Raw genomic sequence first — 26,434 nt, forward strand, 5'->3', positions numbered from 1 at the left:
CCTGAAAAATACCAGTATTATGCCTACCAAATTTGCTGTTATGTGCTGCTTTGTAGGAGTGACTGCACACAGGGGTGTGTGTGCTGTAGTAAAGCAGCCTTGGAAAGTGGCTAAGGCACGTCTCTGAGTGTGGAAATCCTGCATTTTCTCTTGTCTCTCCAGTGCTCTTCTGTATGACCACTGTCAGGTCACTTGCTTTCTCTGTGCTTTAATATTCCCATTTGTTAAAGGGTGACAGTGGAAATACTCACCATGGCCACAGAAGAGTGTGCTGGCTGGGGGAAGAATGGGAAGCACTAATTCACTGTGTCAGTTCCATGTTGTTGTGAGGGCTAATCCCAGCATAACCACTCCTGTGACAGCAGTTAGTGCTGACAAACCAGTGTGCTAAACTGGCCCAACACTAGCACCAAACTGGAGTTTGTGCTACCAAGGTCTAGACATTGTAGCAAGTAAACAATGTAAGCTTGCAGGAAGAGAGGACTGGAATCTGAGGAGACCGGATAATTAATGAAATAATATAACAAGTCTTTAATTCATGGCTCCTGATACATGAATGGGATGTTTCTCATAAACCTACTGACAATTTTTATGTGTTTTATATATTTTTTGCTCATAGGACACATAGATAAGTATCTGATGGCACAGTATATGATAAACACTGTGATTATCAGAGCTTGCCTGCTACCACATGGAAGCTGTTCATCCTCAGTGGAGGGTGACTAAGTGTTTCATTAGCCACTGACCCAGGCGAGCTGAACACTTGAGAGTCTGTCTGGAGCTGTGACATGCACCAGCAAGATGAGCGGCCACCACGGAGCTTGGCGTGGTGTAGGAGCATCAGGGTAGGATGGTCAGGACGGACGGAGATGAGAGATCTCTGCAGCCAGGTTGTGGAATTTGGGGTTTATTGCAGAGAGCCTGGGTGCAGGGCCCTGCTTGGAGCTGCCAGCCACAGCTTGGAGCAGGCCCGACAGAAGAGGGGGGTAGAGAGGATTAGGGGGAAAGTGAGTAAGAGAGGCAAGAGAGCAAAAGCATAAGAGAATAAAAGGGGTAAGAGCGTGAAGTTCTTGTTACAATACAATAAATCTTCTGTGTTGAATATTCTAATTCTCACTAACCAATCTAGTACAAGATACAAATCCTATAGCATTTACATACAACCTATAAGAATCAATACATTACCATACTGTGTTACATTTTAAACCCTAAAAACTACTCTTTGGACCCCTTCTGCCAAGCTAGTAGGGTCTGCTCTGACCCTTGGGCCTGTCTGCAAGCAGAGGGTGTTGTTTCATCAAAAGGGGATTACCTTCAGTCCACCACACCATTGTTTTCCAGTTGTTCAGTAACTAAGGGATCTCAAAACTTGCTTTCACTTCAATCTTGCTTATAGTTTCTGTATTCTCAAAATCTTTTGCCAGACAATCATATTTATAAGACTTTCCTGTTTCAGTCTTTCCCAACAGCGTGGCTCTTCAGCAGCCACTCCTTTGGACAGGGAGGCTGGCAGGGCGTGTGCTCCAAGAAGGAGTGAGCACATTTTGCTGGAGACCTGACCATGTGCTCTTCCCCTTCAGCACTCACTCCTGTCCCTTCTCCTCTAGGTGAACATGACGACGGATTTGGAGGGCAGCGATATGTTGGTGGAGAAGGCAGACCGGCGGGAGTTCATAGATCTGCTGAAGAAGATGCTGACGATAGACGCGGATAAGAGGATAACCCCCATCGAAACTCTGAGCCACCCCTTTGTCACCATGACACACTTGCTCGACTTCCCTCACAGCACACAGTACGTGGCTTTTGTTCCCCTTGGGTTTTGAAAAGGAGAGCTGGTTGTGGTGGAGACCAAGTGTATCTGAGGGGTTTTTAAGATGTTTAATCCCTAAGTTTTAATCTTTTCCTTCTTAGAAGAAAAAGATGATTGCCAACTCAAGGTTGCAAGAATTGTGTTGTAGGTGCTTGGCATTTAAAACGCTGCAGTGTGTGCTACATTAATTATGTAAATATTCAGTAATTACATATTTTTGCATTAAAATGCAGGAGAAATTATGCAATTAGTGCTGAAAGTATCAGTCTATTTCAAAGTAATATAGTCCTGATTGTTACTGGAGTAATCAACCTTATCTGCAGTGGGGAGCCGACCCTTCCCATCGTGCCAGGAGTCAACTTGGGGCTGTTTGCTTTTTAAGGGAAGAGCTGATCTGCAGCAGGCTGTTTCACAGGCATAAGCACCAGGATGAGGAGTTCAAATTTCAGCTTGGTTGTTGTCCACCTGTGTCACCTTAAATACCACGTTCTGACCTCATCTGACACATGTAGAATCAGGACGGGCTCCACTGCCTGATGGAGATGAGAAGTCACATCTTCAAGCCTCACTGCCCTTCTCCGGAGGCTGCATCACAGAGCACAGCAGCCTGAAATGCAGGGTACCTGTCCCCAGCCCACTGCCCATGTCCAGTTCACACAGGGACAGGCTTCTCAGGTGTAAGTGGAGAAGGCAGACACATAGTGGGAGTTTTACAAAGCATTCAGGACACTTATCTTTGAACATCTTGCTTTACAGCACTTAGCAGACCCTTCCCCTTGACAGGAGAACAATTATTGGCACAGTGCTGTACTTTCATTGGGTGCTATTTGCATGAGTGTTTCAAGGCTGTCAGGAGCTCAGGTACAAAATCAAAGGAGGCTGCTTGAAGAGCTGCAGAGCAGCAGGTAACTGTGTCAGCTCCCCTGCCTGTATGGGTGGCTGCAGTATTTTGAGTTTGTTTAAGGTAGCTTTCCCCCTTTGAAGGTGCTGTAGCTGCCTTTTTGTTACATTTATCACAAGATAAGAGCATCTGCTTACCAGAAGGTAGTGGGTGCACGATCTGTGTAGACCCAGACTTAGCCTGCACAGCCATCTTTGTGCATTGTTACCTATAAATAGATAGTAAGTGATAAATGAAAACAAGATGGGGCATGATTGTGCTAAACAGGATAAAAGTAAAGTTTCATATAAAAAAAATTCATGAATAAAATATGACAGCAAAAATCTGAGTGAGCATCATAGACAAAAGTCTTTTAATTTGCAACAGTCCTTCTGACTGTGCAAGAGCTGATTGTGTAAGATAGGAGAGATTCGTGAGCTAATGCATTGCCGTCAGAAATCTTTCCACTAACGCAACAGTCCATAACCACATCTTCATTTTTGAAGTGCTCACTTGTGGCTGCTCAGGCAAGGCCCCAGAAAGATTGAAAATATCATTGGGGCAAACAGCAGTGAGAATTTTAGCCAAATAAAGAATTCAACATCATGTCTCTGAATACCAAGCGTGTGCCAGCCGGGTGTGTAACCCCACAAGCCTCTCCATGGTGGAAACAGTGACTGGCAGAGGAAGCAGTAAGCTGTAACCAGCATGGCAAGTGGATGGAGCTTTTGTCTGTGATTACTTGTGCTTTGCAGAATAGAAACTTCAAAGCCTTGAAAGATGCAGGGAGCTATAATCTCTCTTGGAAATAAATTGGGCAGCAGAAAAAGTGAGAATATATGGGAGCTGTAGCTTCTGGGAGGAATCTCTGCTGTGGCACGTTTCAGAGAGGCTGCAAGTTCAAGCAGTGCAAGAGGGGCTGTTCTGCTTTCTTACAAGCAGACAGCAAAGTGAGCTTAGCTTCCCATTTCACATATTTAACTTCCTGGCTCTTAAATTGCTGAGTTCTCCTCAGACTTTCTGTTTTGCTTTGTCCCTGCTGGTTTTTTCTCCCACCTTTTTTTAAAGTAAAGCCAGAGAACTTGGTGTTGCATTTGTAGAGCTTACCTCTTGTTAGATAGAACCATTTGGTGATGTACATTATTCACCATGTACAGAACCTATACTCCTCCCAGTGCTTTCTTCTTTGTGCAGGTAGAATTATATTCATACTTGACTGAAAAGAAGTGATCCAATAGCCTTCTGGGTTTATTTGATAAGTGTTTGATTTTGCTGGATGTTCTGTGACCAACAGGTATAGTTCTGGAAGTGAATGCACATAATGCTGAAATCCTGTGCACAGTGTCCTGAGCCTGGCTTGTCTGCAGGTTGTTCATGGCCCAGATCCAGTTACCAGGATATTACTTGTAGGATAAGAGAGGTGACATGTGATTAAGAGACAAGACAGGGATAAAAAGATCTAGGTCCTCTTCATCAACCTTAGGGATCATATGAGGTTTGAAGGGCCACTGTTTCTTAAAAGTGATGTGAGGATATACCCTCTACCTCCAGCAGTTCAGCTCATTACACAATGGTCAGCATACAGCTGATTTTTACTGCTTGGAATTTCTCTTTCTTCATGTTTGGATAATGGAAATAAGATAATACCTTTACACTTTGAGGTTGTGTTTAAGACTCTGAGGTTACATTTGTAAAACCAGTTATTGTGGAAGAATTGTGGAAAATCTGTATTGGTTTTCAGATATCAAAAGTGAGATTGTACTAAAAATACAGTGTTGCCCAAGTTCACTGTGTTGTTGTCTCTTAACCTCTGTATGCTTTGGTATTCTAATTAATGAAATATGGACAGTTTAATCTACCAGATGCCTGCTGTGCTCTAGCAATGTAGAGAGTATTTAATCTCCTTTACTGGGGCACAAAATAGGATACTTCTCAAAATTTCCATTGCTATATCAATAACATTTAAGGGAAAGGCAGTGTAGAGGAAGAAGCTGTAATCATTCCCCCAGAGATCCAGTTCTCAGTGTGAGGTAACCTCAGAACCAGATTCCCTCAGGGCACTGAGGAATTTGCTTTGGAATAACTTTTTGATATTAATTGTCCCATTGACTGCAAAAGGAGATGTCATGCTTCGAGATAAGCATCTGCACAGGCGTTTAGCCAGACAGGGGCAATGTTTTAACTGCTTAGCTGGACTCAGCTCTTGGTGAACAACTATTTAAAAGGAACAAGGATAACTTTTTTAGGGGGTCTCAGTGATCAAGAACAGTAAAATTTTTCCTTGCAAAAGGCACATAAAACTATGCTTACACTGAGGCAAAAAGCATGGGTTTTCTTTTCCTCTCAGGCTCCATCATGAGGAAAAAAAAAGTTTCTTTCTTGCTTTCAGTCTCTTTCAGTCTTTTAATATAGCCACTTTGTATATCTTGTCCTGTCCCCTAAAGAGCAGCCACTTTGCTTGCTTTAGTGACCTGTATTGCAGTGCAGAGACCTGTGGGAGCACCCAGGAGTCCCAGGGCAGCTGCTCTCATCTTGGCCTTCTTCAGTGCAGTGTTACTCTGACTCTCACAGTTAAGAGAGACCTACATAAAATAGCAAAGGGCTTTGAGAGCCTAGAAAGTGCTAAGCCTGCCATGGAGACCTATTGCAGGGCCCCTGTGATGAACTGTAACCTGTGTAAGTCGCTTGGTTGATTTTTCTGTGCCTTCCTTGTTCCCCCTTTCCCCGCGCAGTGTCAAGTCCTGCTTCCAGAACATGGAGATTTGCAAGCGGCGCGTGAATATGTACGACACGGTGAACCAGAGCAAGACACCATTCATCACACACGTGGCCCCAAGTACATCCACCAACCTGACCATGACTTTTAACAACCAGCTCAACACAGTCCACAACCAGGTGAGGCCATCAATCACAAGCAGCCAGTGCTTGAAACATTTATGTCAGGAGGGCCTAGAAGATGAAAAGCAAAGTAGCATCCCATTTAACATGCCTGCCAAGAGATGGTGCCTTTCTGCTCTCCTTCCTCTGCTCCTCTCCTCATTCTCTTTTCTTCGGGCAAGCAGTAATCTTGTGACATTTTGTGTGACTGTGAAATGTTGCCCTTGTTGTTTATGTTGTTGTTGGGGTGATAAATCCTGCTTACTTGGGAGGTTGCTATGGGGAAAAGCTCATTAGTCCCTTAATGCAGCAAGCAGTACTTCACTCCCTGGGTCAGGCAGAAGTATTTGTGATTTACAGCTCTTCTTCAAATTGCCATTGAAGTAAAATGAATTTAAACCCTCTGTAACAGACACAGCACTGTAACTGATCAACAAGAAAGAAGAGTTTAGTGATAATATTTATTCTTGTCTCTCATTGCTTTTACTCCAGGGACCACAGTTGGTGTGGGGATCATGTGCATGTGCCCCCACTGTGAACACATTGCACTCCAGTTTGGTGGGCTCTGGCTATATAATCATGCTTTGTATTAGTTTTACCTGTCCCAGTGTTGGGGGGTGCTGCATTAACAGATTTTATGTGGCTAAGTTGTTTGCTGTGGTACTGAATTGCAAGCAGTGAAAGGAAACTCTCCAGGGAGAGTACTCTAGGAGACTGAAGCTCAAGAAGTAGCTGCTGCTTTGAAGCCTTTTGGGAACAGGCTGCTCAAGATTCACTCTAGAGATTGCAGGTGACATTGTGGAAATGGTGTTTGGAAAGGAAGGGAGCTAAAGGAGTCTGTGTAGATGTGCAGGATACTCCTGTGTCAGTGAGAAAACCAGACTTCTTGACTCAGGTCTTGATACATGTGATCACAAAAGGTCTTTTAAAACAACTCAGGCAGGCACAGACAGAGATAGGTCATGACTTGGTGTGAGAGGGTACTAGTGACAAACACCAGTTCCCTTTCCTAGGCTGTTTTGAGATGTTCACTAAAGCAGTGTATGCTATGTGCTCCCCTAGGCCCCAGCTGCAGGGCAGAGACACTGCTTGTACCACAGTTATTTGTAGGAAAGGCAGGCTTGCTTTCATTTCCTTGCGTTTCACTTGATATTAAGATCAGCTGTTGGCTGGGGAGTTCCATGGTCATTTCTGAATTCTCATAAGGGGTGTTTGTTCTGAGCAGAACCAGCATGCCCAATGTTCCTAGAAGAATTGGCAGAAATATTTCCAGGAAAGATGTTTTAATTTGAACAAGGTCTAAGCCTTTCACAATTCTCTTCAACATACCACTTGTCTTGGCTTTCTTTTGTTTCCTGTCTCTGCAAAATATCTGGGGATTGCCTCTTTCCAGTTATGGCTTCTGAGACTACAAGTTCAGGTTGCTGCTCAGTGTGTTGCACAGGGGAGCAGATTGCCCTGCACAGCCCCTGCACTGAGAGGAGATGAGGAGGAGGAGAATATTTTGTCATCATGTCCTTTGTGGCTGTGGAAGTGCAGTGTAGGTCCAGTGGCAGCCAGTGCAGTGCAAAATGCTACTCTCTGCTGCACTTGATCAAAGGCTCCTCCTGGATTCATACATTCACCCTGAGAAAATGTTGTCTAACCTATCTCCAGCAGTGTTTCTGGCATATTTGGACAAGGGAAGGATGGGCTCTGCTCTGGTAATGTCTGCTAAGAACATATATTTGGAGCAGTGGCAGAGCTGTTTAGTTGCCTGCAACTGTTAGACTTAGTCCAAATATATAAAATTTTAAAAACGTCTTCAGATTTCTCGATTTTTGCAGAACTCTGGGTTGATATTCTTGGCTTTGAAGCGTCTCCAAATGGAGTTTCTGCTCTAAGAGATTTTAAAGACAATTCAAGCAAAGTTTGGACTTTGCAAGTATTAGCATTACGTCCTGTTATGCCTTCTGATTACTTCAAATTCCAAACATAATTCAAGGGGCATGTGGCATCTTAGATACAAGGTATCTAAGGGGAAAGGCCAGAATGGATTTTCCCTCTCAGGACGAGATTTCACAGGGTGTGGAGGTGCTGAGTCTGTTTTACCTAAGAAACGTCAGTAGCTTCTGGAGCTGTGTACATGACAAGTGAACAGTGTGATTTGTGGATAGCAACATTTTCTGAGCCCATCCTCCTCCTGCTGCAAATCAGAGGCAGTTGGGTGAGAAATGGGGCTGCAGCTCTGCTGTAGAGGATGTGCTGTGTCTCTGGGCAGTATGGCAGGAGGTCCCATGGCATGGTACAGCAGTGGCACACTCGGGCAGATTGTGATCCTTCCCCCAGCACTGCCTTTGTCTCTTTACTCCTCAGCATCCTGTTCTACCCCTTGTTTGCTGTTTTGGTTTGCTTTTTATTTTATCTTACACTACTTTACTTCATTATTTTTTTGGATTTTGCTTCTTCCAGCCTACCCATCTCCCTCATTTTTTTGTTTGTTTGTTTTTTTTTGTTTTAATTCCCGTCATTCCTTTAGACCACCAACCTGGCTCCCACCTCCTCCAGTGCCACTATTTCCTTAGCCAACCCCGAGGTCTCCATACTAAATTACCAATCTGCACTCTACCAGCCCTCAGCAGCGTCCATGGCTGCGGTGGCCCAGCGGAGCATGCCCCTGCAGACGGGAACAGCGCAGATCTGTGCCCGGCCAGACCCCTTACAGCAAGCCCTCATCGTCTGCCCTCCAGGCTTCCAAGGTAAGGGACAGCCTCACCAGACCTTGGCCTGCTGCTTTGTCCAGCTCTTGTTGGAAATGAGTTCCTCAGTGCAGGTCATGTGGCAGAAAAAAGGGCTGGAGCAGTAAATCAGAGCAGAGAGGTTGTTGTTGCTTTGGCGCAGAGGATCTTGCAGTCACTTCTGATATCCTGAGTTGGAGGCAGCTGATACTGAGAAGGGGCTGGGAGCTCCCTTTTCATTCTTTGCCCTGAACAAAGTTTAAGGCTCTTCTGCCATACTTTGGTAAACTTGAAAGGTTTCCCACACAATACCAGTAAATCAGTACATATGTATGGAATGGGTCATACTGTCACATTTCAATGACTTCATTGCTGGAAGGGGAACTCATGAGGGTAATGCAGTAGGGAGTGTGCTGCTTGTGAATATGAGGGTTCTCCCCCATAACAGATGCCATGACCATTTATGAGGGCAATTCCCTCAGCTCCACCCCTGCTGCAAACAGCTCTGCTTGTGTATACTAGTGGTAGGAACTATTGTCAAACAACTTGGGAGATGCTCAGTTTTAACCACTTGTCCTTCTGTTAACTTTACATGCTGTTGCAATTTGGGAAAACTTGCCAAGTGTCTGTAGGAAGTGGTCTAAATAGACCTCAGTTCAGCTGGTGCAACTTCTGCTCTTCATATCTACAAGCCTGTCTGTGCATTAGTCTCCAGGCACTTGTTAAATGTTCTGCAAGATTATCAAAGCTCTTTTGAACTAGAGAAGTTTAGCTAGACCTCTTCGGCGTAGTTAAAATGCATCTCAAGGGTTTGACTTCAGAAGTGGAGGATGTAAGAGACCATCCTCAGCTTGCTGCTTTGAGAAGGCTCCAAAGTAGAGGAGGCAGCACAGGCTGTGGCATGCACTGAGGTGCTTGAGAGGGAGGCTTCCCCAGCTCAGTAAGGCTAATGTGAGGCTCAGCCAGCAGTGACTGGAGTTTGGGGTATGCTAGGGCCTTTCAAATATGAGTCCCAAGAAACTGTGCTAGAGAAAATCATCTGTCCCCATCAAGGCTGAGGAAGTTTGGAGTTCTGAATTCCCAGCCCACTTTAGTGTAAAGAGAGCATTCTCCTATAATGATGGGTTTTGGCTGATAAAGACCGTTTCTTGTTGTTAAACCAGAGAATATGGGGAAGAGCAGCTGTTCACTCTCCTCTTTTCTTTTCTGCCTGTGCACTTTGTATTGCAATATTTCCCATGCTTGAGGTACCCAACTCAGCTAATTTCTTATTGCCTTCGGAAATGTTTTTTCTGCACCCTTATACCCATATAATTTTTGTGAGCATTTGATGGACATTTTTGGGCCGGGGTGGAACAGGTGGCACTCTGATAGCTGATTATTCAGAGGAACTGGACACTGCAATTTAAGTGGACCTTGGGAAGTGCCTTTAGGCTCCTCTGAGAGCCAGCCGCTGTTGCTGGCAGTGCTGCTGGTGGCTCATGCTGTCCCTTGTGTGCTGCTGGAACAGGGTTACAAGCGTCCCCTTCGAAGCACGCCGGGTACTCGGTGCGGATGGAGAACGCCGTCCCCATTGTCACCCAGGCTCCTGGGGCCCAGCCTCTTCAGATCCAGCCAGGACTCCTCGCACAGGTAAGGAATGCTAAAGGCACTGAGCTCAGCAGGTATTTACTGTGTTGTTTGGCTCTTGGAGGCTGAGGAGAGAAGCTTTCTCTGGGGGCCATCTGTGGCGCAGTTTGGAAATTTGGGCAAGTGTATATGGGTCTGCACCTTTCTCTGAAATGTCAAAATCTCCTCCTGCTCATTGTTCAGCTCAAAGACTATGTCAGAGTTACAAAAGCCACTGGAAAAACCCTTTTTCTTTCTGCTTTTCTACTGAACTCAGTGGGAAAGCCTCAGGGAAAGCAGTGCCAGGCCTCTGCTGAGAAGGAACCTATAATAACTTCCTGTGTCCTCCTGAACTCAAAATCTTGGGGGTAGTTTGCAGCCAGATGCACCAGTTTGAACCATCCACTGGTGAATTGCATGTTGCTGATAAATACATTTCATGCTTTAAGTTTTCACCATTCTATTTTATGAGGACCTCTGCTCGTGAGGTATGAGAGAGATGTAGGAGGCAGAGGCAAGGGCCCCACACTCAAGGAGCTCTCCTTGTCAGTTCTTATTGGCACAATTCTCTGAAATGTTCTCACAGGAAAAGCATGGTTCCTCCTTAAAAAAAAAAAAAAAAAAAAAAACAGGAATGGGTATTACTGATTACAGGCACATCGTCGAGGGGGACCCCAGCTCTTCAGACCAGAGCAGCAGTTCATTCCTCCTTGTGCAGGCTTCAGTGAATCTGCCTGCCTCAAGTGTTTTTGAGCTGGCACCATGGTACCTCGGCTGATACCAGACAGGGAAAAAAAACGCCTGGTATACTTAAAACTAAGTTGTGCAAGCTGGAAAAGATGACCACCTAGTTACAAAGGCATGTCTCTGTCTCAGGCTTGTTTGATCTGCCATGCCAGCATATTCATATGCAGTCAGGAGCCAGCAGACTTCATGGTTTACACCTGTGTGTTGCACTGCTGGGGTAAGATTGTTGGTGCTCTTGCCTTCCTTTGCCAGCTGCCAGTCACATTTATCTGGTAAAGACAGATCAAAATGCAACTTGCAGCCTGTGAGATTTCCATCAGCCCTGCCCCTTCCCAATAGAAGAGCCTTTGTCAGAGAGCTGTCTGAAACATCAAACCAATCTCTGCTGCAGCCTGTTGTAACAACTCACATGGGCCACCTCCCTTGTTTGGTGGGAAAGAAGAGCCTGAGAGGCAGGGAGACAAAAGTCATGGCAAAGCAAGGAGCAGTCTGTGCGGGCTCAGTGGCTGGCACCTCTTGCTTGTGCAAGAAGTCAGCCAGGGCAGTGAGTGAAGGAGGTCACAGAGCTAGCTTTACATGCCCCCACCATTCTGCCAGGCCTCCTGTAGTGTGCTGTCCTTTGGGGCTTGAAGGGTGAGGGTTGGAAACATCTCAAAGCAGGATCCTGAATGATCTCAGTACCTCCTGCTCCTTCTTTCTTCTTGTGGTGGCTTTGCTGGGCTCTATGCAAGTGAGGAATGTTTGGTAGTAAAGCTCCTCCTGAGCACCCTCCTGCCCACAGGTTACTGATTTCAATGCTGCCTCTGCCACATGAACACCTGTTTCATGGGCATCCCATTTCATACTTTATGCTGACATCTCATTCACTGTCACTTCCAAAGGGGAATTCTGGCTGTTTCTGAGAAACACTCCTCACTTGCACAGATTTTTAAATTTTTGGTGTAATAAGGGTGAGGAGATGTGCCTGTTGCTGTGCCCGTTTGTCTCACACAGTGAGAAATGCGAGCTGTCTCTGAAGGCAGGGTGCTCTGATTGATGCCCCTGGCATCTGGTGTCCGTGGGCCTCGCTCGGTTTGGGCTGAGCAGCTGGCCTGATAAACAAATCTGTACCCAATTCCAGTTTACTGAATGGAAAAACACAGCTTCTTTGTGATGCATTGTAGTCACATCTGATCTTGGCGGCTGCGTGTCGCTCTCCCAGCCGAGAGCTGTTCCTCTCATGCACAGCTGCTTATCTAATGCTCTTCAGCCTGGGTCATGCAACTGCTGTGGGTGCAAGAGGGAGCAGTGCCTCCAGAGCCCCCTTCTGTCTGTGCCCTGCTTTATTTGTCCCACTGATGAGGCATGGTGCTGCTCCTTGTGCTCCCAGCACTGTGAAGTGCTCTCAGGCTTTCTCCCCTCGTGCCCAGCACGTGGCACAGGTTTCTGTGTTTGCACTCCTCAGAATGCCTGTGGCTGGTAAAGCCTTACTGCATCCCAGTGCAGCTGGCATCCAGTTCCCTGTGCATTTTGTACAGGACCAGATGTCCCAGATGAGGGACAGAGGGATCCAGGCAGGAGGCACTGACAGAGCTTGAGCATCGTGTCTGGCAGCTGTGTGTCTGCAGCCTGTGGCATGGAGCTAGGCAGTGCAAGGCAGAGCAAGCAGCCTGCAAGATGCAGGGTCAGTGGCTAAAGTAACTTGTTTGTAACTTCCCTGGGTCTCCTTTCATCCTCTCAAGCAAGTGTGGTCCACATATTGTATGCACAGAGACCAGTGAAAGGAGACTGATCCTGTCTTTACTCACAGCTCACTGCAGCTTCAGATTTCAAAAGAGGCAAAGCTGTACAGTTTTCCAGCCGGCTTCCATGGTGTGACCCAGAACTGTCCCCTGCCCTTGAATAACACCCTGGATTCTTCATTTTCTCTCCTTTTAACTCCTTCCCAAAAACACTTCCTACAGAGGTCCTGCCACTGGCTTTCAAAATGTTATTCCATTAGTTGTTCCTGCTCTGTGTCTGGAGTACAATCTTGGTCCCTCCAGGGGACCCACAGCTTTTGAGGACAAGGGCCAGAGCATTGCTTCACCACCCCACCAAAATCTCATAGTAATGCAGTGACTGGGAGCAGGCTGCAGCTGCCAGGACAAGCCTTCCATGTGTAAGCACAGCACACAGTGCTGGTGGATCAGCCTAGACAAGTCTTATCTGCAGATTAAATGATTCAGTGGTCCTTACCTAATAAGTGAGGAATTTGTGCCTAGGCCCTGACACTGCATCTAAATTTATGCACTGCAGTCGGACAAGGAGCTTAGATTTGTTCCATTCCCTTCCTGAAAAGGGAGGAAGCAGTTCTGTCTGCAAGTAAATCCAGGTACTCCCCTGGGATTGACTTCAACAGTAGTTCAGTCTCCTCTTTTAAAGCAAAGCTGAGGCAAAAAAGAAAAGAGAATAATAAGAAGGCTTTTTTCTTCCCTGATCTTTTTGTGCCTTTGCCTCATCCTTTTACCTGCTCCAAGCATCACCAGTCCATGGTTGTGGCTCCCTAGATGAAGGGCTCTCAGGAGCCTTGTGACTCTCCATCATTTGCAGATGTTGCTGAGAGGCCTCACTATAGCAGCCTTTTCATGTAACTCAGCAACACAGAAAGTTACAAGATGATCAAACTTAGCAGTAGAATTGGGAAAAAACGTTTTTTTGCAGGTGGATTGTTTTGGGGTTTCTGTTACTGGGCAATAGGAGGGAATCATGGAGACAGTTAACACAATTCTTGTGAGGGTGGGGAAGGGGGTAAATGCATGCCTGGAAGAAGCCTCCCCTCAAATTTAGCCTCCTTAGAGCAATGAGATAACACAGATCCAGTACAGTAGTGCAGGTTGGGACTAAGGTGGGCTGTAGCTGGTACCCCTGAGTTCCTCAGCCCAGCAGCAAAAAGCTGTCAGAGCCACATTTGGGCAGCACATAGCTAAGAACGTTTCCCCTTTCCAAAAAGCAATCATTTGACTTGTGTGGAGTCACTGGAGCAGGACAACCTGAGTCATGCCTGTGACAGCACAGCTGGAGGGGTGATTGCATAGCAGAATGATGGCTCAGCTCAAAGGGCAGAGATTTTCCACCCTCTGAGAGGAGGGGAACAAGTTGGAGAGCACAGGTATGCAATATGTAGCTGTGCATTACTTGAGAAAGTAAGCTGGCTGTATAGAAAGGGGAAATTAACAATGGAGCCATAGTGTCCATCTGGTCTGGAGAGTCAAAATTAGAAGGCACTAAAAAATTTGATGTTTGGTTAGAAATGCCAACAAGTTTTGGTCCCTTCCATTCCCTGTTTAACCTAAAACACAGCTGCTGCTTTGTATGGCAAGGATTTTTTTGCCCCCTCCTTTGCATTCTCTATATTTATAACTATTCCTGCTTATACTGTGGTTTCCTGACAGTGACTGAAAGGTGGTAAAAGCTGTGTAGCATGACCATGGTCACTGTTAGAGTCCCCAGATGAGTGTGGACCATCTCTCACATTCAGTGCTTTTGATGCTTTTTGCTAAGGAATTGCTTTCCCTCTGTCTGGCAGCAAGCATGGCCCAGTGGCACACAGCAGATCCTGCTCCCTCCTGCCTGGCAGCAGCTGACTGGGGTGGCCACACACACGTCTGTCCAGCACGCCACCGTCATCCCGGAGTCCATGGCAGGCACCCAGCCGCTGGCAGACTGGAGGTAAACTGGGGAGGCTTGGAGGAGCCCTGAAGCACCCACAGGGGCTGGAGGAGCCATGAGGGCTGGGGTCTTGCTAAGCTGCAGGGCTGAGGGGAGAAGGGCGGCAGCTGTGGGAGACTTGTCTGCTCCATGCCCTTGGAGTGGAACGCTGTGCCCACACCACTCCTTCAGTCTGTTCCATGGGGAAAAGGCTCTGTCCTGGGACAGCTGGGAACCCAACAGGCCCACACCGCTCCTTCAGTCTGTTCCATGGGGAAAAGGCTCTGTCCTGGGACAGCTGGGAACCCAACAGCCCCACACCACTCCTTCAGTCTGTTTTTTGGGGAAAAGGCTCCATCCCGAGAAGGCTGGGAACCCAGCAGACCCTGGAGGAGAGGGCAGCTCAGTGCAGGGTGGCTGGAGGCTGTGTGGAGGAGCCTGCCGGTTCAATCTCACCGTGTGCCCGTGTCCCCGCTGCGCAGGAACACGCACGCCCACGGCAGCCACTACAACCCCATCATGCAGCAGCCCACGCTGCTGGCCAGCCACGTGGCCCTGCCCGCCGCCCAGCCCGTCAACGTGGGCGTTGCGCACGTCATGCGCCAGCCGCCCGTCGCCACCTCCGCCAGGAAGAGCAAGCAGCACCAGTCGGCTCCACGGTGAGTGCCGGTGCTCCCTGCCTGACCCTTTCTGACCTGCTGGCAACCTGGGGGGCAAAACAGGTTTAGTTCCACAGCCAGAGAGGGATTAGATCACACATTCTGTGATAGAGCTCTTCGCTGCCTCACCTCTTCGGTACCCAGGGGTGTTTTATATCCAGCAAGCATCATTTTGTGTGGGAGATAGTGGCTGAGGAGGATGCAGAATGGGAGGCTCAGGCCCTGCTCTTACAGCTTTTTACTGTTTTTTACTGTTTGTTACTGCAATTACCCCGAGCCTTGTAGTTAAGATGATTTAAAAACATAACCATATTCTCAGGTCAGTATGACGCAGTGCCCAGTTGCCACACCTTTTTGTCCCTTGTCCTCTGGAAGAAGCATTCCTGAGGTGCAGTGTTGCAGCTTGAATTGCTGCTAGTAAAGTCCAGGGTAAATAAGCAAAAAAGACGTTTGCGTAATATCAATAGATGTTTAATTCAGCCATGCAGTGAGATGTTCTCCTCTCAGACATCCACCCCCCCCCGCCCCCACCAAGGTCCTGCTCTCTCCCGCAGGGGCCTCCTGGCTGACCTTGGTCTCCAGGCAATATCAAGGTGAGGCCCAGTCAGGGAAAAGGGAGGGAGAGCCTCAGGAACACCTCTGTTCAGGAACAGGGGAAGGAGCCAGTGGGGTGTAACTTAGGAGAAGCCCCTCCGGGGCCTCCACAGTGCAGCACATGCACCTTGAGGAGGCTGCATCTTCAGGAGTGTGTGCCTGATGTGCACGCACAAGATCTGCCCTTTCAAAAGCAGTGGGGTGATGCCAGTCTTCTGACCTTTACTGCCACAGGGAGTGGAGGACTGGGGTGGCTTAGGCCACCTGAGCTCTCCAGCTCCTAACATAGGTCATTAGCCCCTGTATTCAACAGTCCCACCAGCAATAGACACCCATTATTATACCCTGGCCTTATTACAATTACAGTAGCATGAAACAGTAGCATGAAAGGGAGCATTTTATAAGGGTATCTCATACAGAGCAGTCCTTAGCATCTGTCATCCCTCAGTAGGACCATTTGGCTCTGGAAGGAGGAGAAACTCTGGGGTTTCTTGCACAGCTCAGATGGTAGGATGGTTGCAATGCCTGTCACAGCACTGCAGTCCTGTTCAGAGGACAGGGCTCTTAAAGATGCATGTGCAGCTGCTCTGGAGAACATCCTCTGGGCTGTGCAACTGACACACTTCTTTTTTAAAAGAAAAAACACTAAACAGTGCAGGGGAGAGAACCAAAATGGGTCCCCACTTGTGCAGTGGCAAAAGCTTGAGCTTGTGGTTTTCCTGGGTGACTGGACTGGTGCCAGAGTGGCTCTGAGTTCACAACCAGTTCAACTCAAGTTAAGAGGCCACTATTTAAATCCTTCCCATTTATCTGCTCTCTAATGTTGGATTTACTTTGGGTGGGCTCCAGCTGTCTTAGTCTATTCATAACATAGAGAGGCAGCTCTGTCCCCAGCTAGCCAGCAAAAGAGAGTGCCTGTGTCAGCCAGCGTGCCTGTGCAGGGCCTCCCCTCTCCTGTCACTTCAGGGTGGGGTGGCTGTGTCCAGGAGGAATGGGGCACTCTCAGAGCAAAGGGATTCTACAGCTTCATTGACTGTGACTCTTTTTGTGCCAAATGAGGAACCGTGCTCCTTTGGAGAGGAGGGTACTCCATGCTGCTCATTGGTATTCAAAAAGCACTTTGAATGCTACTGTGCAGCCATTTGTTATGCAAAAGAGCCTGTGTAAGTTGGTGTAGTGTGATATACTGCCAGGGTGACTTCCTTTTGATGGATGCCACCTATTCCTTTTGTTAGCTTTTGGGCCAGGCTGAACATGCAGCCCAGGCCCCACAGTAGAACAAAACCAGAACTTTGGGGTTTTCTTCCTTTTTGAGTCTCCAGATGTTCTGCAATAGCAAAAAGAAACACGACCAAGAAAGGAAGTGTGGGAAATGAGTGAAATGGGCTTTACTCAGTGTGCTTTGGTAAATAACCCCATCTGTAGACCCACACTGATAGTTTGGCTGATAGTTTTGTATTTGGATCCCTGATCCAAGTGTCACTTTTCCAACTGGTCAGGCAGGGAAGCTGAAGCAGGAAGACTGGGAATGTTTCTCTACTGTATAATAAATATATTGTTTATTTCTTTCTGAATTTTGTATATTGTATGCTGCTTCACACAGGAATGAAACTGAGTATGTGTCCTCCCATCTGCCTGCTCTAATCCTTGGGACACCACTGTCCTAGAGGATAAAGTATTGAGCAGGAAATTGAAAAAGATTCTTAAACAGCAATTCAGTTGTGTATAAAAAAGCAGTTTTCCTGATAAGTGTGTGTAGTTTCCCACAACAAATTCTAATTTTACCCCTATTTTTTTCTGGCCAAAAAGTATCTGGTTGTGATGCATCCATGTAGGATGCAGGAGGAAGGGATTATCATTTGGATGGTTCTTCCTCCTGCATCAGCCATACTGTGCCTGCCTTTGTTCTGTAGGTCTGGGCTTTGTGGCTGGCCTTTACCCTCCCAGTGCAAGCTCCTGAGAGGCAGCAGTTCTTATCTGGAAATTTCCAGGGAAAGCAAATTTGAATTTTTTATTAAAAGAAACTACTTTTCAGCGAATTACATGAATAAGTGATGCAAGGCACTGTCTTCTCTGAAGAAGTTTGCAGTTTCCCTAGACTCCATAAATCAGCGCTACTGACCCAGAGACCAGGACTCCCAAACCACGGCAGCGGGCAACTGGAGCATGCAGATTTGTAACCAACTAACACTTTTCCCCCCTTTCCAGCAATGCATCCACGTATGAAGTTTCATCCTCGCAGTCCATCAGCTCGCCCCAGCGGTCGAAACGCGTGAAGGAGAACACGCCTCCCCGCTGTGCCATGGTGCACACCAGCCCTGCCTGCAGCACCTCGCTGACGTGCGGCTGGGGCGACGCGGGCGGCGGCGCGCGGGAGCGGCAGCGGCAAACCATCGTCATCCCCGACACCCCCAGCCCCGCCGTCAGCGTCATCACCATCAGCAGCGACACGGACGAGGAGGAAGAGCAGAAGCATGCACCCACCAGGTGAGCTGCTGCTGCTCTTTGCTCTTCTCTGTGTGCAGGGCAAGGAGAGAGGAGTGTAGAAGTGACAGGTTTGTTGTTGTTGGAATGGCTCCTGAGGTATTAAAAGACTTTTTCTAGCCCCACGCTCGAACAAGTTGGGATTCGTCAGCTCTGGTTTTTCAAGGCTGTTCATTTTCTATTATTTCTATTTTCAGACCTGTAGAGGTCTGCTCAGCAGGTTGAGTTGAGGCACACTCACGGCCCTCAGGGTGGCGTTACCTTTTTATACTAAAACCTACATGTACTTTATTTACTATAAATTTCCAATACCTATCACCTATGTTAGACAGTCTGTCTTTAAACCAATCCAAAAGTGCCACAATCGTAGCAGAAGATGTAGGACAAGAAGGAGGAGAAAGAGAACATGCCTAGATTTCTCCATCTTGCCCCCTGAACCCCCATTCTAAAAACCCCATTCACCCCGTGATGAATTCACCATCATTCTATTCAAACTCTTGTGGCTTGTAACTCTTTGCACAAAGTTGGTAATTGTTTCCATGGGTTAAAATCCAAGGCACAGGTGTCTTTGACTCCGTGCCAAGGTCTCTGAGCTCCCTGCCAAGGTCTCGAGTCCTCCAGGGCAGCTAGAGGAATGTCCTGGGTTCTGACATAGAAGTGGTTCCAGGGGCTATGTTTGAGGACTCTGCAGATTCAGGTGATGCTCCCTTCTGTGCTGTACATCTGCTGTGTTACCTTGGAGAAGTGCAGTAGTCTCTCCTTACCATAGTATCTCATCTGTAAGAGAAAAGACCAGTTTTCTCTGTCTCCTTTCTCTGGAAAGAAGACTTTAGCTAGCCTGTGGTGATGAGCCTCTGTAAGTTAGACATCTGTTTCAAACAAGGACAGAAAGAAGGGCTTAGAAGGAAGGGACCTTAAATTTGCCTTTTCTCTTTCTAAGTGATCCAGGCATCTTTAAGAGCAGTAAATGACATCTTTCATATGTGTCTTCCATGCTTTCTTTTAAAAGCTCTCAAAAACAGTGGTTCTGTCATAAATACTCAATAATGATAAATATATTGCAAGAGTTACTCAATCTTGATTGTGTTGCCAAAATATTCTTGAATATAGTAAATGTGACAGAAACTGCTTTCTCTCTGACTCTGCAGAGAGGTATAGATGAGGATAGAAAGTGGGGGCTGAGTTTGCTCCTCAGAGAATTAACTCATCCAAGTGAGCAGCACGGCCCAGGACTGATGCCATTGTTGATCATCCCTTGTGGATCAGAAAGAACTTAATTCTCTAGGACTGTCCTTTCAGCACCTTGCATCACATGCAAGTGCTCTGGGTTTCCCATCTGATGCCAGTCACAAGATGTCACTCTGCTTTATAAGATGTAGAGAAGTAGCTTTGCAAACAGCTGAATAATTATACCATCTCTGTATTGGTAACTGAGATAGGAAACTTTTAACCTTATCCTTCCAGTGTTGTTGAGAGAGGATTATTTTTTTACTTATTTAGACCACATTCCATGGCAGATTTTCCTTTAATCACCAGAGATACCTCTCTGTATCTCTGCATCTTTGCAGTGTGGTGATAAGTGAAGCCTGCAAATGTGCACAGAGCAGATGTGACACATTTGGCCTCCAGAAGTTAAGAATCTGTTTAAAAAAGCCATATGATTCAGGCTGGAATTTCAACATGCTTCCCAACAGCCATCACTATTTCCCATTCCTCTCTCTGTGCTAGTGAAACCACTGTGCAGTAAGGGCTCAGTGCCTCTCAAAGTCAGCCTTGCCATGAATGCAGTGGTTCACAGGACAGTGTAACATATTTCACTTTAAAAATAAATTTAAAAAAAAATTAAAAATTGCTGCCACATTCCTTGCTTAGATGGGGGGAGAAAGCATGTTTCCAGAAAGAGTTACGTGAAGACCAGTGTGAAAGTCAGGGGCACTATAAATAAGGAGCCCCTACTTCCAGGGCTCTTGTGGGAAAGGAAGGGCAAGACAAAAGAGATGCTGAAAACTCAAGGGTCACAGGAGCTCTTTTAAAGCATGTTTAACCAATAGTGCTGATTCCAGGCTTTGGGACATTGTGTGCAAATCCTTAAACTTAGCACCTGGGTGTCATTCTTGGGTCCAGAGAGGGGTGAAGGAAAGAGCTGGGATACTGCAGCCCCTTCAGCCAATGGTTCTCTTCTCTGCTTCAACTTTGCTGCCATCTGACTAGTTTCTTTACTCAGCACCTCCCTAGAAAGACAGACAGAACAAAGTTCAGGAACATGTCTAGAAACTGAGTTGGGAGTTTGAGGTATTAAAAGATTTGAGTCTGCTGAAGGGCTTGGAAAGTTGTCCTGGGAGCCAGACATACATAAACAAACTGGCTTTGATATGACTAAAGCATATTCCAGACACGTTCCTGCCTGGGATCAGATCCCTGGCTACTTTTTGTATCCATATGGCATATCTATAGAGTGCCAGGGTGCCAGCATTCCAGGGAGGCCAGAGCTTAAGAGCTAATTTAATTTCTGAGCCACATAGAAACACTTTGCATGGACATGAGTGAGTTAAATCTCCTGTGCAGATGTAACCAGAGCAAATGGACAATCAGAGGTAGAGACACAGGTGGGAAACAGCATGGCCAGAATGAGAATTTTTTGGCTAAAGTCTCCAGGAGAGCAAAATCAATTTGCTCAGTACCTTTTTGCATGGGTAGACCAGGTTCTCAGCTGGAGTGAGAGTGTAACTTGCAGTCAAGGAAGCTGTATCAGCATTTAAGGCCAATGAACTTTCTCCCTGCTGAAGTTATTTCTCATAGAAAGCTTGTCTCATTCAGGAAAATGCCTCTAAGTTTTCTTGCCAATTTTTTTGGCTCCCAGAAAAATGGGAGTGACAGTGAAGTATGTGCTTAATGTAATCAGGGCCCAAAGGTTCAGGATCTGAGTAGAAAATGAAACCATGCAAAGAATGCATTGTCTGGCTCATATATGCAAATATTACCATATTGGGTAATAGCTGTGGTGTGGGGGTGAAAATGCAAGAAATCACTTGAAACGTGCCATTTTTCCCATCCTAGAAACATAAGCTTTTTCTAGGTTAGAATATAGAAATCAAATGGCATTTGACAGATCAAAGGTAGTTGCCTGATCACATCTTATTGATAGCAGTGGTAACTTTGCATTACCTTTCCTGTCACTGAATCAGCTCCTGGATTTGCTACAGCACCTCTTTCTTTTCCTTCTTCTGGGGCTAGAAATTCCCCTTTGACCCATGAGACTAAAAATGTTTATTTTAGTGATTCCTCAGTGAAGAGGGATTGATTGTGAGGAGTAGTAGATCCTTTGACAATGTAAGAGTTTGTCAGTCTCAGTTTAAGAAGTACTGGTAATGTTGCTAAAATATGATACTGCTGATGCAATATATTTTATGCTACAGCTTGGATTTACTCAGACAGAAAAACCTTTCTGTAATACCACAGAACCAGAGAGAGCTTTTCTCATACAGAGAATGCACATTTTTTATTGGTGAAAGAAAAATCTGAAAAATTGTGAAGTGGGTAGGGTTTTCCTTTTCCTGCTGAAGGGTAGGAAGCATTATGTGTTTATGAAATACCAGCTGATCAGGAAGGCAGGACAGCACATTTTTCATTTTGCACTGTTGGTGAGTGTAGCTTGGTGTAATCTTTATAAAATCAATAGTCATCTCAAAATGCTGGGCTCCTGTTGGGTAGAGGTGCAGGGAGGAGGTGTGAGATGAGCTCTGGAGGACCTGCTCGGTGGAGCCTTGTCAAAGGGGGCCATCTACTGGGCCCCAGCCCTGTGCCTAAGGCACAGTCACTCAGCTACAGTTCAGCATCCTCACACAGATGGCCAGAGATGTTCAGGGGGCAAATTCCTGATTAGAAAAGTCATTTCATCCAAAACAAGCCATTCTTTCTGGCTACACTGAGGTGTTTTTTTCTAGTTATACCCTCAACACAGTGAAATCTGGAAGAGCTTCAAACCTACAAGAAGTTTTGACCTTTGTTTAAGGGAAGAAAGTGCCAGGAAATTAACTAATTAAGTAGCAGACTTCTTTCTGGTTTAATGAGGGGTTTTGTTCCTTCAAAATGTAATCAAATAATAGGAAAATTAAATTGAAATGGTCAATATAAAGAGGAAACAGTTTTACCAAATGGATCTGTTTTTACCTGCTTTCTGCTGCTCACAAAGTTTTGCATGTGATCTTTTGTCCTATAGAACAACAGGGGAATAATGTCTTATAAAGAGCATTTTAAGAACAGGAAACAGTTTTGTCACCCTGTTTGTTTAATGAGCTTGCACACTCTCAGCTCAGGATACTTTACAGATAACTTTCATAGGGCAAAGATATTTCAATGCTGTGCTGTAAGACAATAACTCCAACTGTTATTTATTCTGAATGGAAGATATTAGATCTAACCATTACTTGTAAAGCACTGTGAAGAGAGTGAGACAGAAAGCAGATTGGTATTTGTTTTTTAAAATTTACTCCTTTTCAGTTTCTCTACTTTTGTAAGAAAGTCTCGTGGACAGGGCAGCTGACTGATGGTGCAAGTGCAGTCACAGTGCACAGAGCACACACTCAGCAAGTAGCACATAGTAGGGGTTAACTGCTCCCCAGCATGCAGCTTCACCTGCTGCACTGGTTTAAATGTAAATCCTCCCTTGATTAAATATTTCTGGAGCTTAGAAGTGGAGAGAAAGCAAGAGCTGAGACATGGAGCAGGGAGGCACAAAGGCACCTTGGAATTGTGGCAGGCAGGGAGAGCACACAAGGTCCTGGGGAGGGATGCTCTGGGCTGCACTCCAATGAGGGTTATTTCTGCATCCATGCATTGCAGGAGGAAGGGGTGGAAAGAAGGGGAGTGGACGTTGCCCAGGTGACCTCCCCTCCAAGCAATGAGTGCCCTAGTTACGGAAAACATGACTCTGCTTGAAACAGAACAATGATGGCCTTCAGCTGGGTGGTTTTGGGGATGCTTCCAAAGAGGCAGGAGAGCCCCTCAGTTCCCCACTGCCTGTGCTGGTGTCATAGGTAACATCCCTTCAGCTTGGTTTTCCATGGGATCCTGACAGTCATCACTGTATTTCTGCACAAGGCAGACTGACCACTGCTGTTGTGTTGCCATGCTCATTGACTATCTTTTCTGACACAAAATGCTCATGGATTTATTGGGTTTCCCCTCCCTGTGAAGATGGGAAGCTCTGTGGTATAGTTTCTGTGTGAGTCTCACCTCTGTAACAGAGCATAATCAAGTTTTTATTCACCTTGTTCACGTCGTAGTGCAGTGGTGGTGGAGCCCACTTCAGAAGACTCACACGCAGAAATTGCTGGCAGGCACAAACCAGGTGTTTTTGTCAACTTGCTGATGTGCATGTGTGAGGAGCAAAACACCATTTGTAATTCTCTTTTGACATCCAGCCTATTGTGGCTGTGTTCTGCTGTGCATAGTAATGCACTGACTCTGCATAGCAATACACTGACTAACCACAGTCATTTGGTTAAAATATTGCTGCCTTCCATCTCTAGAACACACTGACATGCAGCTAATACTTAAAATTACAGAAATAGACAGTAGCTCTGTCAGCAGACCTTCAGCGGCAGGACCTTTACAACCTGCTCAGCAATTCAGTTTATATGACTTAAATAGCAATGACACATGCTGTATAGCCTAATAAAATGGCCTCAGTGTAGTGCTTGATAAATATTTCTTACCATCACAAATGCATAAAGAAGGTGAGAGCAGATGAACAGGTCAGGATGGAGGCTGAGCTGAAGAGAGGGGGCACGTTCCCAGCACTGAGCTATGCATGGCATAAGATTTCAACATGGGGAGACTGATTGCAGTTGTGGTAAGAGTTTTTGTTGGCTGACTCCATGCTTTCCTAGAATAGGTGGATTATTCTGAAGCAGCAAACTGAAAGGGTTGCATGTCATTAAGTTTTCAGAGCCCTAGAACAGAGTTTTTGTGATGTGAGGTAAAGCTAACATGCCCTGGTGTATATGCACACCAGTTCAAAGGTACAGTTGTGCTATGGCTGCCTTCATCCCCAGATGCTGGTGACCTTGAGAGCTAAAAGGCTCTCTTGCTACAGTGTCAGCAGCACTGAAAGGTTTGTAGCTCTTGGAGTGAGCCATTTGCTGAAGAATTGCTCCCACTAGACCCCATTTGGTTTTTCTGTGATTCTGCTGTAACTCAAGGTATTCAGGGGGAAAAAAGATCCTGTTCCTACAATGCTGCTGCCTACCAAACTTTTGGGGTGGGCCTTCAGCAAGTAAAAATCATCTCAGGAGTTGTCTCTGTTCTTATCTTTGGCTTATGGAGGTGGATTCAGCATTATTTTAGCACCTAGTTCAGCATCTTCCTTTCCTTAATTTCTATCACTTCTTGTTCTCAACATCTGTCTTCAGCACCTTTCCACTAACAGTATCTCAGGTGACCACCTTAGTTTCTTGCAGGGTGCCTGTGCATGGATGCCTTCCTTCCTTTTCCTCTATCAGGCTTCTCCTCGCTGGAGGGAATAGGGACCCTCATCCATCTCTGCTGGGCACTCCCAAGGGTGATATATGTTAGAGAGCCATCTCCAAGACCTGCTTCCACTTAAAAGGCATGGTCATGCTCTGTCTGCACATTGGACAGATGTGGACTGGTTTGGATCCAAGTTTGAGGATAAGCTCTTTAGGACCAGGTGGAAATGGGATATTACTCACAAACTAATAATAAACATACAGAGCAATGCTCATTTTATCTGTGTTGCCCCAAAAGGGGGGACACAAACCCTGGCAGTAAGGGTTAAAAGCCTACCTGGCTCAGTGCTTTTCATTCTGTGTGGATGGATTTGCTGCCACTTCACCAGTATTCCCCCCTCCCTCCTCTGGAGAATTTAAATACACCTTCCCACACGATGCAGGCAGGCACATGAGCTGCCCAGGAGCACAGACCAACTCTCCAAACTATTAAATCACATTTGCTGCCGCTTCTGTGCATGCAGGAGGGAAAGCAATTACCAGGCTTGGAGAGAGCTTAATAGGAAGGGGGAAAAGACTTGTAATAGTATTTTTCTGTGTAAGCACAAACATCCCCAAAAGCTGTGGCTGAGTTACAGGAATACAGTAAGCTTGCTGAGTAGGCAAGTGCTGTGTTAACAGGTAAAAGCTGACAGTCCTGATAGTTTGTGAGCCAGGAAGGTGATCCATCAGCCTGGGCCTCACACAGATAACTCCTGGGTTACTGCAAGGTGGGGAGAGCAGCTGAGAGGGAGCTGGAAGGGGGAAAGCTGCTGGCTACCAAGAAGGCTTTGAGTAGGGGGAATGCTGACTGCTGGGCTGAATTTTCAAAAGCCTCCATTTTGGATTAAAGTGTATCTTTAAGCCTGTGAATCAACCAATTTTCAGCATGAGTTGGGCCTTTCATGTTTTTGAAATTCCCACCCTTAATCTCTGGGGAAGGCTCTGGTACAGCAGGTGCTGAGCTCTGGGCATGTGTGATTAGTCCAGGCTGAGGACTTCTCTGCCTGCTGTAACATCCAGGAAGTTGTTACCTTTCCTAGAGACAGAAATCCAGCTGCTTTCTGTGGGACTCCTCATGTGCTTGAAATGATGCAGCCTGCTGAATTGAGAGGCTGATCACTTGGGCCCTCATCCTGCAAATATTTACCCATGGGCTTTAGCTCTGTTACAGGAATAGTCCAGTTGACTTTGGGAAATGGCACATATTAGCCGTGCTGAGCACTTGCATAAGACCTGGCAGGACCATAGCTCTGGTCCTTTTCAGATTCCCTTCCATGCAATGAGTTAATACCCTGATATGGTCCCTTTCTCTGGAAATGTTTGGGTTTGGGGTCACTCACTTATTTAATCAAACAGTTATACTTGAATTTTTTATTGTAACCAAGGAGCTTTAACACTTTGAAGGAGAAAGATCCCATGGTCTCTGCTTTGACAAGCCCTCAATCAAACTGTGAAAAATATGCCCATACTAAAACAATAAATAGCACAGATTACACAGAAAATTACCCTTCCAGTTCTACAGCTCAACTTTCTCATGTCAATTGTCAGCTGAGAGCAAGTATTTCCAGTTCAGCAGCTCAGCCACTTAGATCAGGAAGGGACTGTAAAAGAACAGTTAGACCTTATCACTTGTCAGAAAACTCTTTAGTGACTTGATTTTTCTTTATAAAATGTAATAACTGTCAGAGATAAAGAATATATCTCTCTTCCCAACTGGCAGCCAAGGGTAGCTGCAAAGGGCAAGCAGCGTGGATACTCATAAATGTGTGATTACAGGCCTTTCTGCTGATGGAGAGGGGAATATTGATGCAATATTAGTCATTTTTATTGGCTTAATATTCTTCTTTCATAGCAGCATATCCAAACTGCTACATCTT

General features: G+C 46.0%; 1 protein-coding gene across 2 annotated transcripts in view; it reads left to right on the forward strand.

The window, feature by feature from the left end:
• HIPK2 (homeodomain interacting protein kinase 2) overlaps positions 1-26,434 on the forward strand; it is a 126,911-nt gene that overhangs the window by 94,757 nt on the left and 5,720 nt on the right. Inside the window, exons 6-12 of one of the 2 annotated variants that reach the window (XM_058022055.1) lie at positions 1,608-1,792; positions 5,423-5,585; positions 8,086-8,305; positions 9,795-9,916; positions 14,187-14,329; positions 14,791-14,967; positions 17,770-18,048. In XM_058022055.1, the coding sequence (XP_057878038.1) occupies positions 1,608-1,792; positions 5,423-5,585; positions 8,086-8,305; positions 9,795-9,916; positions 14,187-14,329; positions 14,791-14,967; positions 17,770-18,048 (1,289 nt within the window). The remainder of the gene's footprint in view (positions 1-1,607; positions 1,793-5,422; positions 5,586-8,085; positions 8,306-9,794; positions 9,917-14,186; positions 14,330-14,790; positions 14,968-17,769; positions 18,049-26,434) is intronic. The other variant, XM_058022056.1, reaches the window with a different exon arrangement.

The sequence above is a fragment of the Melospiza georgiana genome, chromosome 4 (assembly GCF_028018845.1).
Source record: "Melospiza georgiana isolate bMelGeo1 chromosome 4, bMelGeo1.pri, whole genome shotgun sequence".
NCBI lineage: Eukaryota > Metazoa > Chordata > Aves > Passeriformes > Passerellidae > Melospiza > Melospiza georgiana.